The 18,181-nt window shown below is 40.3% G+C and overlaps 1 protein-coding gene across 2 annotated transcripts in view; it reads right to left on the reverse strand.

Moving 5' to 3' along the window:
* The window catches only part of LRP5 (LDL receptor related protein 5), a 119,389-nt gene that overhangs the window by 5,344 nt on the left and 95,864 nt on the right, over positions 1-18,181 (reverse strand). The window contains exons 10-22 of one of the 2 annotated variants that reach the window (XM_015863807.2): positions 17,795-18,021; positions 17,451-17,635; positions 15,022-15,345; positions 13,165-13,367; positions 10,710-10,921; positions 9,661-9,851; positions 8,725-8,934; positions 7,060-7,185; positions 5,234-5,470; positions 4,407-4,517; positions 2,684-2,920; positions 1,418-1,557; positions 532-629 (exon numbers count right to left, since the gene is read on the reverse strand). In XM_015863807.2, coding sequence (XP_015719293.1) covers positions 532-629; positions 1,418-1,557; positions 2,684-2,920; positions 4,407-4,517; positions 5,234-5,470; positions 7,060-7,185; positions 8,725-8,934; positions 9,661-9,851; positions 10,710-10,921; positions 13,165-13,367; positions 15,022-15,345; positions 17,451-17,635; positions 17,795-18,021 — 2,501 coding nt within the window. Of the gene's footprint in view, positions 1-531; positions 630-1,417; positions 1,558-2,674; positions 2,921-4,406; positions 4,518-5,233; positions 5,471-7,059; positions 7,186-8,724; positions 8,935-9,660; positions 9,852-10,709; positions 10,922-13,164; positions 13,368-15,021; positions 15,346-17,450; positions 17,636-17,794; positions 18,022-18,181 lie in introns of both variants that reach the window. The other variant, XM_015863806.2, reaches the window with a different exon arrangement.

Below are 18,181 nucleotides of genomic sequence, written 5' to 3' on the forward strand. Positions count from 1 at the left end.
ATGTTGCTTCATTCTATATCAGCTGTAGCTCAGGTTTTCATGGGAGCCAAATGAGAAGTATTTGAACTGTGTTACAACTGAATGGCACAGCAACCTGGAGCTCGCAGTGCATTTTGCCAGCTTCTGACCTGGTGGTACATCCATAGGTTTGGGCAGCAGAGAAGACCAACGTGACCACTTAGTTTGGTCCCAAGAACTAACAAATAAGTTAAACCCATCAGAGCAGACCAGACCAAACCCTCCTCACAGGATGCCAAGTGGCCACTACAAAGCAATATAAATATAAATGCGCAGATACACCCTGTTGCATCAAAATAAGAAACAAAGCTAACACTTATGGGTCACAAATAGCATAATCTCAATTTGAATGGTCATTTATTAAGAGAGGCAAAGTTTGATGGGTTTTTTTTCCCCTTTTTTTTCTTTTTTTTAAATCAAGGGAAAGGTCTAAACGAGAACGTTCTGTTTAAGATGCAAAAGTAAAGGACAGACCAATGGAATGTGTATCAAACCTTTTTATCTGAGCTGTACCTGTAAGATCTTGTGGTTGAAGGAATGTTTGAAGAATAAAACATCTCTGCATTATACAGGGAGCGATCGGTAGCTGGGGACGGAGGCGGGTTCAAGATCTAGGAAGATTAAAATCAGTATTTCAGTTTGAGTTAATTGCACAACTCTGCTTATTTTGAAAATATAATTTACTCCTTCAGTGAGTCACTTGACATTATCTGCTATTCCTCTCATTGCTGCTTGGGCGGATTGATGCTTATTTTTTTATTTTTTTTTAAGATCATATGAGTTAATTAAGAGACCTTATTTTGGGTTTGGATTTATTAAAACAAATACAGGGCAGCAGGTGCAAAGCCAAGACATTTAGATTGCTCAGACTGCTTCTTTTTGTAGTTAACGTAAAGCTGGGTAAACACAAAGCTACCAGGAAGAACTGACAGTTGGGTCAGCAGTAACTTTAAGATAGCAAAGCCCTCACAACAACTTCTGTATTATAATCTGGCATGGCACTCTTTCTGAAGGCAGACATTTTGTCCCTGCAGGTCCTGGCTCACATAGCACTGAATTGGAAGGGTAGAAGAATTCCAAGTAAGAGTTTAGTTTAGGCTTGTACCCCCAGTGGAAGAGTTTGGCCAATAGAAATATCAAAACATAATGGTACAGGCAGATCAGCTCCTGGGCTACTTTTGTCTTTTAAGATTCATTTAACTAAGAATTTATTTTTTTTAATAAATCCACCTACACTTTTTCTCTTCATCCCTTTACTGTGGCACTGATGCAACAACTGGGTGCTAGCATGAAATTGTACATCAAGTTACACAGATTCTGGTGAAGCACGAGAGAAAATTAAATGAGGAGCTCTGCTGAATTCCAATATCTGAGTCACAGCCTTATGTTCAAGACATACCTGTGGGTAGAAAGTGGCTTTAGTGCTGGATGAGCTACTAGAAGAGGCTCCAGTAACATGGTTTCTGTCATATAAGGGGGCACCACTGCTCCCTCCCATGAGGCTCATGGAGCTCATCATAGACTTTCCACAAGAGATTCCTGCAGTGAGACAGAGAGGAATCCAAGGTTAGGTAAACCACAGTTTCATCTATTAATGCAAACCAGAAAACAAATCCAGAGCTTGGCAAATCCACGTAACTCTACTGGTTGTTGCTTTTGGAATGATCTTCTACATAAAAGCTTCAGGATTACAAAGAACAACATATTTTCAATTTTATATTATGTAAAGCAAACACCTCACCCCCAGACCACCTATTGTGACCCTGCAGCTCCTCACAAAGGAGTGCTCTCAGTCCGCTGAGAAAGGAATCTCCAGATCAGTTGATCCAAATTTTCCACCCAAATTGCTAACGAAGAAATTTTCCATCTAAACAGACTTGAGTATTTGCAAAAATAAGCACTATACACTGCCCAAGAGAAACAAGCCAGAGACATCCGAAGTTTTCATTTCCATCCAATGAAATTCAATTGCAAGTACAAGAACAAGAGCAAGGAAATATATATATACTCTTACTGGAAAAAAAACCCCACTTTTTTAAACTGAAAAAAGGAAGGATGCCTGGGTGGCAGAAAAAGGGGAAAACAACACAGTCCTATTTTTTTTTAACTTAAATCATATTCTCATTCTTCCCACCAAAATATTCAGTGCCAACGGAAGAGCTGAGCTCAGAAGCTTTCAGAAATGTTTCAGCCTTGGGAAATACTTAGGAAAAGCAGGATGATTCTCTTTGTGACCACTGTTCATGACCAATCACTTTTCTGAAGCACCGCGCTTCAACATACGTCTTCTCATTAGAATTAACATCAGTGGTCAGACTGTCACTGTCACAGCAATAACGAGCCATGAAAATCTATGGCAGCCAAATTAGAAAGAAATAACAACATTCTCCTTCAGTCTCAACTTATTATCTGCACACAGTTCTCTGGACGGATGTTTTGATTACTTGGCAAGGTAGAGAAATTCTGCTTCTTTAGAGATGAAGGCCTGAGACAGAGAGAGAACAAACACATTGTCCAAAAGCAAACAGGAAATCTGTCTCAGAGATGGACTAAACCAAAGGGGATGTTTTCATTACACCTCAGGCAACAGTCAGCTCTTAATAACCTGCAGAACCTCAAATCCAGACAATGTAATGGTGCTTATTAGGGTTCTTACCATCCTTACCAGTAAAAGTGCCATGCTGAGAACTTCCTGGCGCAATAAAATTAAGAGGGACGTGAGGCGTGCCACTGACATACTCATGTGGAAAGGGACTGTTGGGCCCGGCGTAGCGCTGACACACTACTCGCTGGCAAACGAAGTACATTCCTCCCATGACAAAAAGGGAAAGTATTATTCCAATGACGGGACCAATGGCACTGCTGTGGGGCTGAGGTTCATCTGAGGATGGCTTTGATTTTTCTGGAAAAAGGGGAGAAACAAAAGGATGTCATTAAATATGGCAATATATATCATGCTATCCTGGATATTGCATAGTACATAAGTCAGCACAGTCATTTACATCATGTCTTTGAAAGTCACTGCATCTAAACTCAGCCATCTCTTGCTACATAGATTCTGATTCTATGCATGAGACTTCTATCCCTACATGTAAATAAAGCAGTAACAGCAATGTATTCTTCTTTCTGTCTAGCAATTCACCTTGTAAGAGGATTACTTGTCATCTTGATATAACAACAGCCAGTAGGATTTTGTTTCTAAGATCTGACTGGTAGGCAAGCTACAGAATGCATGGAGCAGTGGATGTCTTCCTAGCTAAAAGCTCTTAAGAGGTGACATTTTAGGATGTAAAAGTATTCTTAGTGACTATTAAGAACCTTACAGATTGGAATAAAAACACACAACCAGAATATCTCAAATACTTTCTACTACTAATTTCTTTTTCACCCATATAGCCCAGTGTTAAATAATAAAAAGTCTTGCAGTACTTGAGATTTGATACGTATCATTCTCCCACTGACTACATTCTAAATTCTTGCCCTTCAGCTGAAGGGAATGTAAAAGAACTGAAAGCTGAGAAGGAAGACAAAGGAAATGTAAAGAAGTATCAATGAACTTTTAGCAGTTCAACATCAAGAATTCATTTCTGTCTTTCTTATTAGTGCATGACAGCTCATAGGTCAGCCAAGGACTTAACCTTTAAATAAGCACATTAACTCCGATACGATACCAGAAAGAAGGCAAACCCAGAACTAAAACAGATTCTTGAATTAGCCAGTTTAAACCACAAAACTCTCATTTTGGTTAAACCTAGCTTCTTCTACATGCAAGACCTTCATCCTGAAAGTAGCAATCATTTTTATTTCCTACTTGACTTTCCCTCAGTCAATCAAGAAACCACAGAATGCTCTGTTCCACAAAGAAACTTCAGAAGAGGCAGTCTTATGTCTACATAAAAACCCATTTAAATCAGTTAAGTCCTAATTGCAGGACTAGACCCAAAGTGCAAGCAGGAAACGTTTGCATTAACTTGGCACCACAAAACTTTTGCCAAGTGCACAAAGAAAATAATTGAAAAATAAAAGTGAAAGAAAAAGTGGCTCCACAGTATCCAAGGAACTGGGGGGAACCGAGTGAGGGCTGTGAGAAACGGGATATGTGGGAGGATCAGAAGAAGCACGTGCAATCTGAGATCTACAAAAGGAGAGCTAAACAGATCCTCTAGTTCTGATTCTTTTAGCCTTTTCTCTCTTTGCCACCCCGGCTATTTTCAGCACTCTTGCTCATGAAACCCACCTAGAAGATAGAAGGAAGAAACTAATTTGACCTAGTTAGTACAGGGCTGAGATTCATCAGGCTTCCCTATGTAAAGACTGGAGCTTTGCATTCAGCTGTAAGGTGTTAGACCTGAAAACTAAGCACTTGGTCTCAAGCAAAGACATCTCACCACACATGAGCTCATCTGAGCCATCAATGCAATCCGGAAAGGAGTCGCACTGTTGCTTCAGGAGGATGCACTGCCCACTGGCACATCGGAATTGATTGAGCAGACAAATGGCTGCACAGAAAGAAAGAGAAGATTCAGTATGACTTGCATGGCACTGTTCAACAATCTTAAGAAAACCAAAAGATGTCAGATATGCCGAGCCACAATGCACTTTAAATTATAAACAGGCAGGCACCAGAACACCTGTTTTGCTGCAGTAGCTTAAATTCAGTCAGCACTTTTCTCATTCTTGCTTTGTACCATTACACATTCTACTTATTGAGAATGATATAAAATTCTGAAACACCACATTTTTGTTCAGCTGAGGCAAAACTGAAAGCAAATCAGAAAGGACCTCCTACAGTAACTAAATGGGTGTAACTGATTGCCTGACATCTTAAAACATGAGGTATCTGAAGATATAGTCATATCTTACATAGTCTATACTACCTTATATCATTCTATCAAATACAGCTCTGTTATATTCTTATCTATAACCACAAGCCCCTGCTTCAGTAAAATGGTCTTGTTAACTGATTTCAAATTCTATGTGAATTCAAACTATATTAAATCATCAGAAAAGAGACTGTCTTATGAGGGCTAGTAATCAGCAGCCCTCGAAGGTTCACTTTGTAGAAAAAAGCAGAATCAAGTGGACAGTTCTGCCAGACTGCCAAACTAAGGCCGTTCTTGCCCATTTGAAACCAAAAATCATGAATGTGTATCAAAACAGACAGAATCCCAAATAGGTGCTTATGTCAGAGCCAAGAGAAGAACATGATTCTTACTATCACAATCCACTTCATCAGATTTATCTTGGCAGTCAATTTCTCCATTACACCTCAGATGTGCATCAATACATTGTCCTTTCTCACACTGGAACTGAGATGCAGAGCATATTGGGCAACTATCCTCGTCGCTCTGGTCATCACACTCTGGGAATCCATCACACCGCCACGCCATTGGGATACAGTCAATCTCTCCAGTTGCACAGGTAAACTGGTCTGGGGAACAAGTTGGAGGTTCTGCAGAAAGAGAAAACAAAAAACACTTGTGCGTTCAATCAATTTTAGCCCTATCAACAGAGTGCAAATGTGATGGAGAAAAAGTTGTGTATGCCCGGACTGAAGTTATTCTGTAAAAATACAAACTGTTTTTGAAGTGCTGTTGTCCTTCATTAAGGAGAAATGTTTAAGAATGAGACTCAAGTAAAATCAAGTGCTTCAAAAACAAATATGCCAAGTAAAAATCCATACGTTTAATTTTTGACATTCCTATGGTTTCCAAGTTTCTGAGTTATGATTACTGGGCGTAGCAATACTGAGGTTTACAAACCTATCCAGTGACCTGGCAGCTGTAGATAAGGGAAGGATGCCAGATGGATGCATCAATGTAATTCTGACATTAGTTTGGGCAGCAGTGTACTGTTTAGATAATTCGGCAGACAGATTTCTACTTGTGCATCTAGAGCCACGAATTTGCATTTAAAACCTTGTCAAGTGTGTTCACGAGAATATATGAACAAAATGTTCTCCAACCAAAATGGCTCTGTCAACCAACTCTGAAATACTTGCTTATGAGCTACTACTACTGCAGGCAAGACAGATTACAAAAGCTGTTGCAACCTCAGTGAAGGATGAGAATGAAAACAAATAAATAAGAAGCAGAGACTGCAAGAGGCCCCTTAATTTTAAGGCTTACAGGGGAAGACAACAGAGCAGTGGAACAGAAGAATCTCTCACTGGCCACGTTTTTCAACAGAAGTAGATTAAGAAATATGTTTTATTTTTCCAACTGCAGATGTAACCTCCACTACTCTACAACCACATAGTGTGTTGTGGTCATGGGAAAGAAAACAGTTTATAATGGAAAGGACTGTCCCACGGGAGGTCAGAGCTCAGCCAGAAAAATGAAATCCACAGCAAAATGAATACATTAAAAAAAAAAAAAAAAAGCCCAGAGGACCAAAAGAGCCAAATAATTTAACATTGGATATCTCCCAAAAAATAAGTATTTTTTCCCCCATTTTTAATGCCCTCTGCAATAGTAAGGTAACAAATATCAAAATACCTGGGGCTGTGAAAGGGAATTGTAAAGGGAATGCCTACCATGAGGAAAGACAACAGTTACTTTAATTAATAAGAACTGCAACTGAGGTTTTGAACCTCTGTCATTAACTAGACAGCATGGTGTGTTACGTTACTATGTTATTTGAAAAGCTGGAGTACTGCAGGAATCATACATACAGATTCAACTGCCAGATCATCATGGCTTATCAACACTGTTATATACATTCATTTATGGCACAAACTGTCACATCATACAATAATGAAGAACTCCACATTCTGGATTCAGATGCAAACTCCTGCAGGAAGTTCATATAATTTTGTATCACATGGAAGTCAAGCACCTTGGCAGGCAACTTTCTTGCAATAGTAACTATTTGATTTTGGCCATTCTGACTTCATTCAGTTGTTTTTGAAAATACCATCATCCAGATAGACAGTTCTCAAAACCCAGCAGCACGTCATAGACCAAATTTGATATTCCAGTGATTCTTAATTTTTTTTTCCCCATTGTAAACCACTTAGCAGTGCTGTTAAACACAACTCACCTCCGCACGTTAAGAGATTCTGCAGGAGCACAAGGTGCTCTGGGCACGAACATCTTGGAGTCCCATCCCCTTTGGCAATGCAGATATGTGAGCATCCACCATTGTCACGGGAGCATGGATGTGCAGCTGGAGAAGCACACAGAAAGAATGACTGGGTGGTGTTAAAAAAAAATTCAATTAAAAAAAAAACAATTTAACATAGTGTTGGAGATGTTACTGTTTGAAGCACGGGTTGCAAAGTGCCCTCATGTACACGCACATGTTTACTTTTACTCTCCTGTTGTAACAGATTTCAGATGTAAGAAAGTGTGTCCTTTCAGTGCAACCCCAAAGAAACATTACCCTTGCCATAATAAAATAAACTTTCTTAAAACCATGTGGGATATAAAGCCCCCTCTCTCCCTTTTTTCTTATGAACAGTGTTGAGACTTAAAGAAAAGTTGTTTTTCCATCATTATGTGCTACCTCTGAAATGCACTAAAGTAAGAGAAATGGCACACAAGAAGAAAAACTGAGTGTTGTGAAAGAAAAAAGAACACCTGGTTAAGGATTAGCAAATAGAATCAGCTACAGCTTAAATACGCTGCCTTCCTTCCAACAGTTTACCCCTGTAGGCAAGTTTGCACTTAACTGCATCCTCCCTGTATAAGACTTCTACCCCCAACCCTTCACATGCTGGAAGCATTACTCCTCTCCAGACCTCAGACCTGCATTCCCTTACTCTGCCATACTGTAGTCTTGTACTCCTCCATCTTTCCACAGGGCAAGGTGGAACATGGGTAGAAGGGAAAAACTTTACTGACTACTGCCCAAATAAAGTAAAGATGTTCCTCTTCCCAGGTTTCTTCACTCTGTGTTCAGAGTGCTGTGAAGGGAGAGAAATATGAAAGACAGGGTTCATCTGGAAGAGTTCACTGCTTCTCTCCCTGCAACAGCAGTGTATCCTGAGGTAGCGACCTTATTGGCCTATTTCCTTGAAGGAGGCAGCATGAGGACAGATGAAGGCTTCTCCTGTCTCCCAGGTACCCACTACAGGATAATGCTACACATAATGTTTGAAGTTTAACAGAGCACAGGAACTGAGTCAAGCAAGCCAGAAAAACAAGGTCCAACGTGACCAACCTCTTTCAGAATGGAGCACCTAAAATGGCTCAACTTCCATTCAAGGAGAAATTCCACATCCACAAAGGCAGGATTTCAGAGCACGCTGCCCATTCTCCTTCCCTTACTGAAGGCTTTCATACCATCAGTCATGCTGAGTCAAACCAGTCATGATTCACAAACAGATCTGAAACCCCACGAGAAAAGGCAGGCACTGTTCCTTTTTCTATCTTTATAAAGGTATTTCCAACTCACTTACTTGGTTGTACTTTAAAAATTAGCAATCATTAATTGTTTCCAAACAGCTTTTAGAGTTAATTCACTACCATGTGAGCTGGTACAAAGCAGGTAACTAAGTGCTGTGAAATCGCATATTCTAGCTGGGCAAAAAGGCCTTCTCTGGACTGAGAAACTTGTTTCTCCTCCTCTATTAGAGTCCAGCCCCCAAAGTTGAAAGCAATCCATGGCCTAACTTAAAGCCAATAATACTTAAACACACAGCTGGATGAGGAGCTTGAGACAGAGACCAAGAGTGAAAAACATCAGGTAGTTGAAGAAACTCACAGAATTCCTCCATATCAAGTTCCTCCACAGCATGAATGCCTGTTAGGTGCGCAATTCGGCCTTGAATTCTAGTCCTTTTGTACCCATTAGTTTTCTCCACTCTCTCAATCATCTGCTGCTGCCGATCAATCCAGTACAAGTGATTCCCCAGCACTGTCAGGCCCATTGGCTGAAGGATGTTGGAGTCCTCCAGAGTCACACGGTTAGCACCTGAGAGCAACAGAAACCATTTCTAACTCATTTAAAAGACAAACAAAAACCAACAAAAATAAATAAAGAAACACCACTTCTTGAAACATACGGAGGCAGTTTCTGAGGTTTTTAAGTCCAGTTCAGCAGCCAAGCAGAAAACTCAACCTCCGCATTCAGGAAAAATGGAATTTAACTTTAAATTTAACTTTTGGAATTTAAGTCTTGGACATCTACACAAAATAAGATTGTGGCATTTACATAATCTTTGTTTTACTAATGTGGGAAAGTGCAAGAAATGGATCTCTCTCCACTATTTTGCAGCACTAGCGTATCACATCAGCCACCCCCTTCAGTTTGTTCTTCATGCTACTTCAATGTAGTAGGCTGTAAACTTGAAAAAAAAGAAAAACTGAAGAGTTAAACGCCAACTTTTTTAATCACAGGAAAATAAAAGGAGGGAGCGATTTAGAGGTTCTGTGACAGCTAACACCTACTTAAATCTGATCTTGCATGAGTTGCAAGATATCAAAAGATATCAAAAGTCAAATGTCCCTCTTGGAGAGTGGCAATCGTTACAGACACGTTTATTCCAATCACTTCAAAGAAGCCCACCAGTAATTGTTAGCTGTGACTGCCTGCGCAGAAATGGCAACTGTAGAAGCTATGGGGGTCAGCATCAAAGGGGGAATAATGTCCTGTACACATGCATATGCTGCTCCAAATATTTAATTGCATACCACATACCTGACAAGTCACAGCTTTCGATGCGCTTCAGATCTGCGTCCACCCAGAAAAGCTTTCCGAGTTTGTTGTCAATCACCAGCGCTACTGGTCGGATCAACCCAGTTGTGAAAAGCACTTCCCTCTCTGTGCCATCAAGGGCTGCACGCTCAATCTTGGGAGCTCGCTCTTGCATGTTGGTGAAATACATGTACCTGAGAACAAAGGCAGGAGCTGCTAAGGTGACGGCTTCAGAACTCAGGGGAAGCAGCTCACATTTGCACAGGGCTTCTGAAACAGTAAGCGTGATCTGCTTACACAGGGATGACTGTGGTCTCTGTTGCTCTCCACAGCAAAGACCCAGATCTAACCAGCTGCAGAACCCCAAATATTTGCTAACTGGCATATTGAGACATTTCCACTATTTCTTCAGGGCAGATTCCCCAATACCACAGGTTACACTAATACACAATTATTTGCGATGGCATCAGTGAAGAATGGCAGCAGTCAGAACATAGAGGCAATGAAGAGCTGGAGGGAAGGATTTATGGAACAAAGGCAGGACAAATTCAGGACTCAGACCACTAATCCAGCCCTCCCAGGTAGTCAATGCGTTCAACACAGACTCTGCCATTTTTACCTCTTGTAATTTAAAGCAAGTTTATCTTTAAATTATTTAAAAACTCAGAATTGAAATGTTGAGTGTTCAAGAGCTAAACAAAGCTAAACTCCCATTTTAACAGAGAAAGCAGAAAAGCTTTTATAAAAACAAACCATGTCCAAGTGAGTTAGTCCCAATGAGATTAGCATCTTTCCTCTAATCCCCCTCTGCCCACAGAAGCTTTTGAACTGTGAAGAATATGCTCAGCACTGTACAGAAAAACAGTCCCACAGATGTTCCAGACAGAATCTCTGGGTACAATTGTATCCACATGGTTATGTCATATTGTCATTCAACATCTGTCAAACACATGGTAAGCCACCTCCCAGTAAAGTGGCATTTAAGGATCAGCACACTCAGCTGACACACATCCCATATGTGTTCTGTGTGAGGTACAAGAAAGGAATCTCACCCCCGCTCTGCATTCACTACAATGGCTCTGGGTTTGTCGTGGTCGCCTCGCAGCACCATCCCAATTGACTCGCCGTTCAGCCTGTGAACGTTGACAGAATTTGTGGCTTCACAGGTCCAATACAAGGTATGGCTGTATATATCAATGCTGAGGTCATGTGGCTGCTTCTCTGGGTTCTGGCTTTGGTTTGGAGAGCTCATGACAGTAAAAGGCTGCAAAACAGCATTTAGAGAATGATTTCCAGTAACTGCTCCATAAGAACTCTGTACAAAAAGCATTTTTTACCTACGTGGGCATCCAGAAAAGCCTAAAACCACAAGGAAACACCAAATAAAATAACTGTGACAAAGCACAATAAAAAAATTATGTGATTCAAATTGTGGATGCAAGGAAAAACATCTGAACAAAATCCATAAGACTATGCAATGCTCTCCAGAAAGCAGTTGTGGGGCCTCCTATAAGTAGAATTAATTAGTAGGAGATGGAAAAAAACAATAGTGCGTATTTGCACAAAGAACAATCTTGAACAAAACAGTAGAACAAACAGGGCAGTCTTCTGGCAAGATGTGTACTGCTACCCAGTCAGCTGAATAAATCTGAATCTCCTCCTACAGGCTCCTTCCCACATTACTTGTAGCATTGCAGATAATTTAAGACCTTCCTTTTCTTATCAACTCAGATCTTCCAGTGAAACCTAGTTCAGTTTGCTCACACACCAGATGGCCATAGGTTTGCCTCACTCCTGCACTAAAAAAACTACTTTGCCTTAACCCTTGTGTCGTTAAGAAGTTCCTTACAAAATCTGACATTATTGTCAAGTTCCAGGAATCGTTACCCTCAACTCCCCTCACAACCTGCCTCAAAACCTAAGTAACCTAATAACTACTCTCTATATACCATAAATCCAACATGCACTTCAATGCTTTACCTCTATGAAGAACACTGGAGCATACCAAGAGTCCCTAAAACCATGCTTCTGCTGCTTCTTTAACATTACAGACACTTCAGTAGTGTACTGCAAATCCCATTGCCACTGGGATACTAATAGTACTGGCAGGGCTCACAACATCTATGTATGTTTCAAAGACGAATGCTACTAGTCAGATGATATGAGTCTAGAAACATGCTATTCCATATTCAGCTTAATCCAAACGAGTCACTCAAAACAGCTCTACTTAAGGAAGTTATATTTCAATAATTCTGTTCTAATCCACCAAATTCCACGTAGCAATATAATGCTTTCTTTTCCTGTTTTAATCTTTATCCCTGCTTTTGCTTGTCAGCATGCTTAGAAATACTAAGAAATAATCCTTTTACTGAAATTAAGGGTAACATTACCCAGGTATGAATGCAACATACATCATCTGCAAAAAGCACAAATTAGCAAAATTCAGTAAAAACAGTGAAAATTGGAGAGTCAAAATTTGCAGGGGATCTGTGCCTTCAAAGCTGTCTGACCAGCTTAGTGGAAAGCAGAGCAGATGACTCTCCATTGCAATTTGCACCTGGCAAGTACCAAAGAGAAGACAGACTGCAACAATTAGCACCTAGCTAATCCAAAAAAGCAAAATAAACACTTCTAAATTCATCCACAACCCAGCGAGCTGCTTATACTAAGAGACCTCCTCCCAGTCTAAAAAGAGATGGCCAAAAAACAAAATCACAATCTATTTCTTTAAAGGTACTATAAAACCACTGATTCCCCACACGTACAAAGAGGCCAGCCCAGTTCCACTGAAATCATATTACACTGTTTAGATAACTGCTCAGAACAATGAAAATATATGTTGCCCATTCTACATTTCCTTTTGTGTTCTTATTCAAACTGTAGCTTTTAAATGATCTGTTATGCTGTCCTGGGAGTTAAGCTATGCTAACATACACAGAACACTGCCCAGAAGAACAGCACACTTCTTTCTACTGTTGTGTGAATAGCCAGCCCAAAACAATTGTGCACCCAACCCAACAGAACAATGAAGCATGTGAATAAGCCTATCCCCATCTGACACAACAGTCAGTTGTACATTCAATTAGGATTTAACTACAGCTTGGATAGACAGAGTCTTCATTTTGTGAGAGCTTTACAATGATGACAACATGATCACACAACTGGCATGAACAATATTGATTTTAAAGTACTGTTTTGTTCTCTAATATAATTCAGACGATGAATCTCCCTTACTTCATTGCCCACACTTAGTTAAGCATCACAGTTCAAGGCTTGTAGTTTCATATACATATGATGTACTATATTCTATTATACTCTTTTGTGTACACATTAAAAACACCATCTTGAAAGCCCTCTATAATTTTCACACATAAACAGAATATATGTGAATAAGCATTGGGAAGAAAAAAAGTTTAGACTGATGATTCTTTGGTGCAATGACAGGAAGGAACATTATAAAGTACAGAAAACAACCCACACAAAATTATATAAACCATGTAAACTTGCCTGAGTGCCATCATCTTTGGCTCTTTTTATAATATTCTGACGCCCATCTACCCAGTAAATCAATTTGTCTAAGGGATCATAATCAATAGCCTTCACATTCCTTAGGCCGTGCATAGGCAGGATGATATCTGGACTCTGCTGATCATCAGGTATCATTCGGCTGATGGCAGATTTCTGGCTAAACAAAAGGAAACTGGTAGGTGCTGAAACAAAAGAAAACAGAATGCATAAGAAAATGTGACTCGTGGTCAAACGTACTGCTCGAAACCAAACGAGCAACAACAAGCCTCTGAATAAATTAAAAGGAAGATAGTTCATACAGCGTCCCTTTGGCCAGCCAAGCAGCACAAGATATAGAAAAGAATGTGCTCTACACTGCAGGCGGCGAGGATGGCCCCACTTGGAGCTCCCGGCAGAAAGTAGCAGGAGAGACTTCAGGTCGACCCTTAGGCTTTTGGAATTGGGACAGAGGATGCGAGGCCTGTTGTACTCCAAATAAGAGATATTGGCAGTGTATAAAGGATTTTGAGCTGCGTTGGTGCTGAAGTACAACTCTTGTTGACACCCCAACTGCAGGGAGTGAGTGAGCAGCTGCATGGTGCTCAGCTGCCTACCAGATTTAACCCACAACTGTCCTTCCTGGCACCCAAAAAGGAGCACGAAGAGTTTGAGATAACAGCAGATTTTACTAGAGTGTTAGACTACATTTATGATTGTTTAGCTACTAACTGGCAGGCCCTGTTCATACCCCAGAACTTGCTGGCTTAGTAATGGGAGCACTTGCTAGTGGCTGCTGCTTGCATGTATGTTGTTTGCTGCACCCTTTATCATCTTACTCTACTGTGCCTGGAAACAGTTTGATAATAGCTATGGACATGAGCCTGGGCTGGCAGATGGCCAGGGAACTACTGATGTTGCACTGCTGCTTAACTGGGCAGACTGGAATTACAGCACGAATTCAAGTCAGAGGGACTGTGACCTGGGGATAAGCTCACATGAGAATCACAGAATCATGCACCCAAAGCATTTCTGGACGTGAATAAGTCCACACTGAAGCAGGTATACCCCACAGCATCTGTAACCACAGATAAGGTCATGATGTAGCAAATATACCCCTGAAGGAACTGTGGCCCATGAGTAAGGCTGTGCAGAACAGGTTAAGGGAGTAATAGACTAAAGGAATAATACCTGTTCATGAGAATCAAAGGATAAGAATGGAGGTTGTGGTTAAAGAGAACATATTGGACAGCACAGGACCTGAGAATGACAGTGTATGGAATAAGGGGTGGGGATTGTACTGGTTTCGGTTGAGACAGTTTTCTTCATAGAAGCTGGTGTAGTCCTGTGTTTTGGATTTTTGATCAGAACAGTGTTGATAACACACCTACAATTTAGTCACTGGTGAGCAGTGCTTACACAGCCTCAGGGCTGCTCATGTTGCCCCACCAGCCCATCAAGCAGGACTGCACAAGACGCTGGGCAGGGGCACTGCATGGACAGCTGACCCAAACAGACCAAAAGGATGTTCCACCCTTTTAATCATTAATCATTAATGATTAATCATTAATCATAATGATTAATCATAATCATTAACCATTTAATATCATTCTCAGCAATAAAACTGGGGGAAAGGAGGAGGAAATGAGAAGCATCTGTAGTTACAGAGTCTGCCTTCCCATTTAACTAGAATTTTCTCAAACACACCCTTGTGATTGATCCAATTCCCCTGTCCAGAGGGTTTGTGAGCAAGTATCTGGGTGCTGCTGAGCTGCCTGCTGGGTTCTGTACTGAAAGTGATCACAAGCACCTGGTGGCCAGAAGCAATGAAGATCACTGTAGCAAACAAAGAACACTTACAACTGCAGTTCCTGCTGTTGGGGTCCAAGGTGTAGTGAGCAGCACAGCCACATCTAAATCCATTTGGTATAGCAAGGCACAAGTGACCACAATGACCATTATTTTGCACACAATCATTCAAGCCATCCTGACGTGAAGAATGGAAGACCAGTATATCCATCACAAAATCCAGATGACCCTGAATAAGTGTCCTGTTCTTCCCACTGGTCTTGTCTGCCCTTTCTATACTGTGAAGATTCCAGTCTGTCCAGTAGATGTAGTCACTATACTGGGTCAATCCAAATGGATGAGGTAGATCATCTGCTATGATTTCTCGTTCTTGTCCTGCAAAAATAACAAATTATAGCATTTTAGTCAAGAAACAAATCATTTGCAGTGTAATTCAACCCACAGAAACCTAAAGTTGGGCAGAAATCCCAACACTGTCACACTTGGTGGCTCATTTAGCAACATTCAAAACAGATTTAACACCTCTAGAGCATCAGGTGGCCTCTGCCAGAGATCTACTACCAAAGTCTTAACATGAATCAGTTCCCCTAAACATTTTCAAACACAAACTTCTATGAATCTGCCACTTTATATGAAGAGCCCACCCGAGACTTTAGAACCTGCTAACTAAAAATACAAGCACACAGCTTTGTAAGCTTCAGCACCCCTCCTTACCGCAAAGTAACGTTAACCATAGGTTCTGCTTAAAAACTAGTTTAATTTACCACAGATTATTTAAGTATTATGTTTCTTCCCAGTACCACAATCAGCTTCTAGTCCAAATTTGCCTCTGGCTACTTTGTTTCTCCAAGTAAACACAGAATTTTAGCAAGAGCTCTGAAAGATCATACACTGGATGGGGGGGGGGGAAAAAAAAAAAAAAAAAAAAAAAAAAAAAAAAAAAAAAAAAAAAGCCCCACCAAAACTCTAGAAAAAGCAGCAATGCAATTTCTAAGTAGCAGCAGAACTTATCCCAAAGCCATATATACAAGCAATGCAAAGCCACCATTAGCCTTGGAATCCAGAACTGCATGGCTCTGTTCTCCTGAGCTTCGATTGTTGTTTTCTTTTTGTTATGGCCTTTTAGAAAGTCCTTTCTTTAAACATCCACCTCTAGCATCACCTTGTGAATTAACATCAACATTTTACTGTAGCTGGAGATCAAGACAATGCATACACAAGTCAAAGCTGATATACAGTCATCACCATGTGTTTCCTTCTAATACTTCCTTTTCTGGGACACACACAGTGGTATCCTGAGAAACTATCAAAGCAATTATTCAAACGTATTTAGGTCATCAGCTAAAATTGAAGACCTGTAGCTCAGTATGTGTGTACAGAACCTTAAGGCATTGCAAAGGGTAAGTAAAACCGTTGATACAGCTCTAGTTGTATCTAGTTTCTAGTAAGTTAATTCAGTTCAATTCTAATCTCTAGTTAAGTTCACTCCAAATGTGTGAGAAAGTCTTTTTTCCATTAGCAGTTTGTTTTTTTAACCAGGTTTCTCCCCCCTCTCTCACACACAACCAAAGCATAAGATCTCCAGATAAAAGCACATCAACCCTTGGAAATAGGTGCCCCTAACTCAGAAGATACAGGCTCATAATAACACCTTAAAAAAAAAACCACCTCATTTTACCGGTAGCTTTTCATTGAAGATATAAAAGTAAAAATAAACGGGATGCAGGGAAATAGTGTGTGTCATCAACCAGATCAATGCTACAACAACCCTGTATGAGTTTCCTTAAATATTGGTTTAAGTATGTTGGATTAATCAGCCTTGTTCTTTATTTTGGGATACCACAGAGGTGCTGATTCCCATCTACCAAAGGCCTCTCCTTGGAAATGGAATGCATGATGTCAAGTCACAAGCTCCTGGATTCCACCTCTGATCCTACCACGGATTCACTGAGTGGTATTTGGAAACTTACATAACCTCTGTTTTCCCACACATGAGCTTACATCTGCCTCACCTAACAGCTTAAAGACTATTTTATAATTACAGAACTGTTAAAGGATACAAAAGCTCTACGTCAGCTGCAAAAAAAAAACCCCAAATTATCTCCTTTCATTCAATTAATTATTAAGTTGGTTTCAACCATCGGAGTTTACTAAACCACCTGCAAGTAAATAAATGGAATCCTAATGGAAAATATGAAAATACACAAGATATACACACAGATCTAATATTAATAACGTTATTTCAACTTTTTCCAATTCCTACTTACCACCAATTAGTCACATGCAGGTTCTAAGTCTAATGAATGTAATAAACTCAGCATCTTAGGGAAAAAGATAAGTGATTTAAGAGCTCATTATGGAGACAGTAATTCAAAGGATTCAATTAGAACACTCTATAACTCCATTCAGTTGCTTTACTGTGGCCACTGCAAATCTCTACACTTGATGGAGTAATTCTGTGATGCAATCTAATAGATTACCTAGCATATTTGATGATTCGATCATGCTGGTGTCTAAGTCAGTCCAATACAGCCGTTGGTCTGCATAATCAATGGTGAGGTCATTGGCACGACCCACTTTATCCACCAAAGTGATGCTGTTTGTTCCATCCATATATGCTCGAACAATCCTAGGTTTACCTCCCCATTCTGTCCAGTACATGTACCTGCAACGAGAAGTGGAACAAAATGATACAACTTCATGAGACTGAGTTAAGCTGTTCAGCTTTGTTTTCTAAATCTGCTTAAGATAAATGATCTGCCAAATGCATTGTCACATACAAGCAGAAAGAAACAAAACATAGAAGAACAACACTGTCCCTTACCCTTTGGTAGGGTCAAGAGCCAAAGACCTTGGGTTGTCCAAGTCCTTCCACACAAGGACCTGCCTATACTGTCCATCCAGACGGGCTACCTCAATTCGATTAGTTCCAGTATCTGCCCAGTAGAGGTTCTTTCCCATCCAGTCTACAGCCATTCCCTCGGGGTAATCTAGCCCAAATTCAATCACATGTTCAACAGAGCTCCCATTCATGAATGCTCGACTTATGGTCTGAAAAACAATTGTGTAAAAATATTTAAGCATTTACAGATACTGCAACCAAGGTAAAAAGTAATTATTATCAAATTCAGCTTACAGAGAGTTTAGTAAAACAACAACAACTATCGACTGGTGTTACTTCTTGAAAATAAATGTCTGTTGTCAAAAAAGC

This window comes from Coturnix japonica, chromosome 5, assembly GCF_001577835.2.
Source record: "Coturnix japonica isolate 7356 chromosome 5, Coturnix japonica 2.1, whole genome shotgun sequence".
Classification (NCBI taxonomy): Eukaryota; Metazoa; Chordata; class Aves; order Galliformes; family Phasianidae; genus Coturnix; species Coturnix japonica.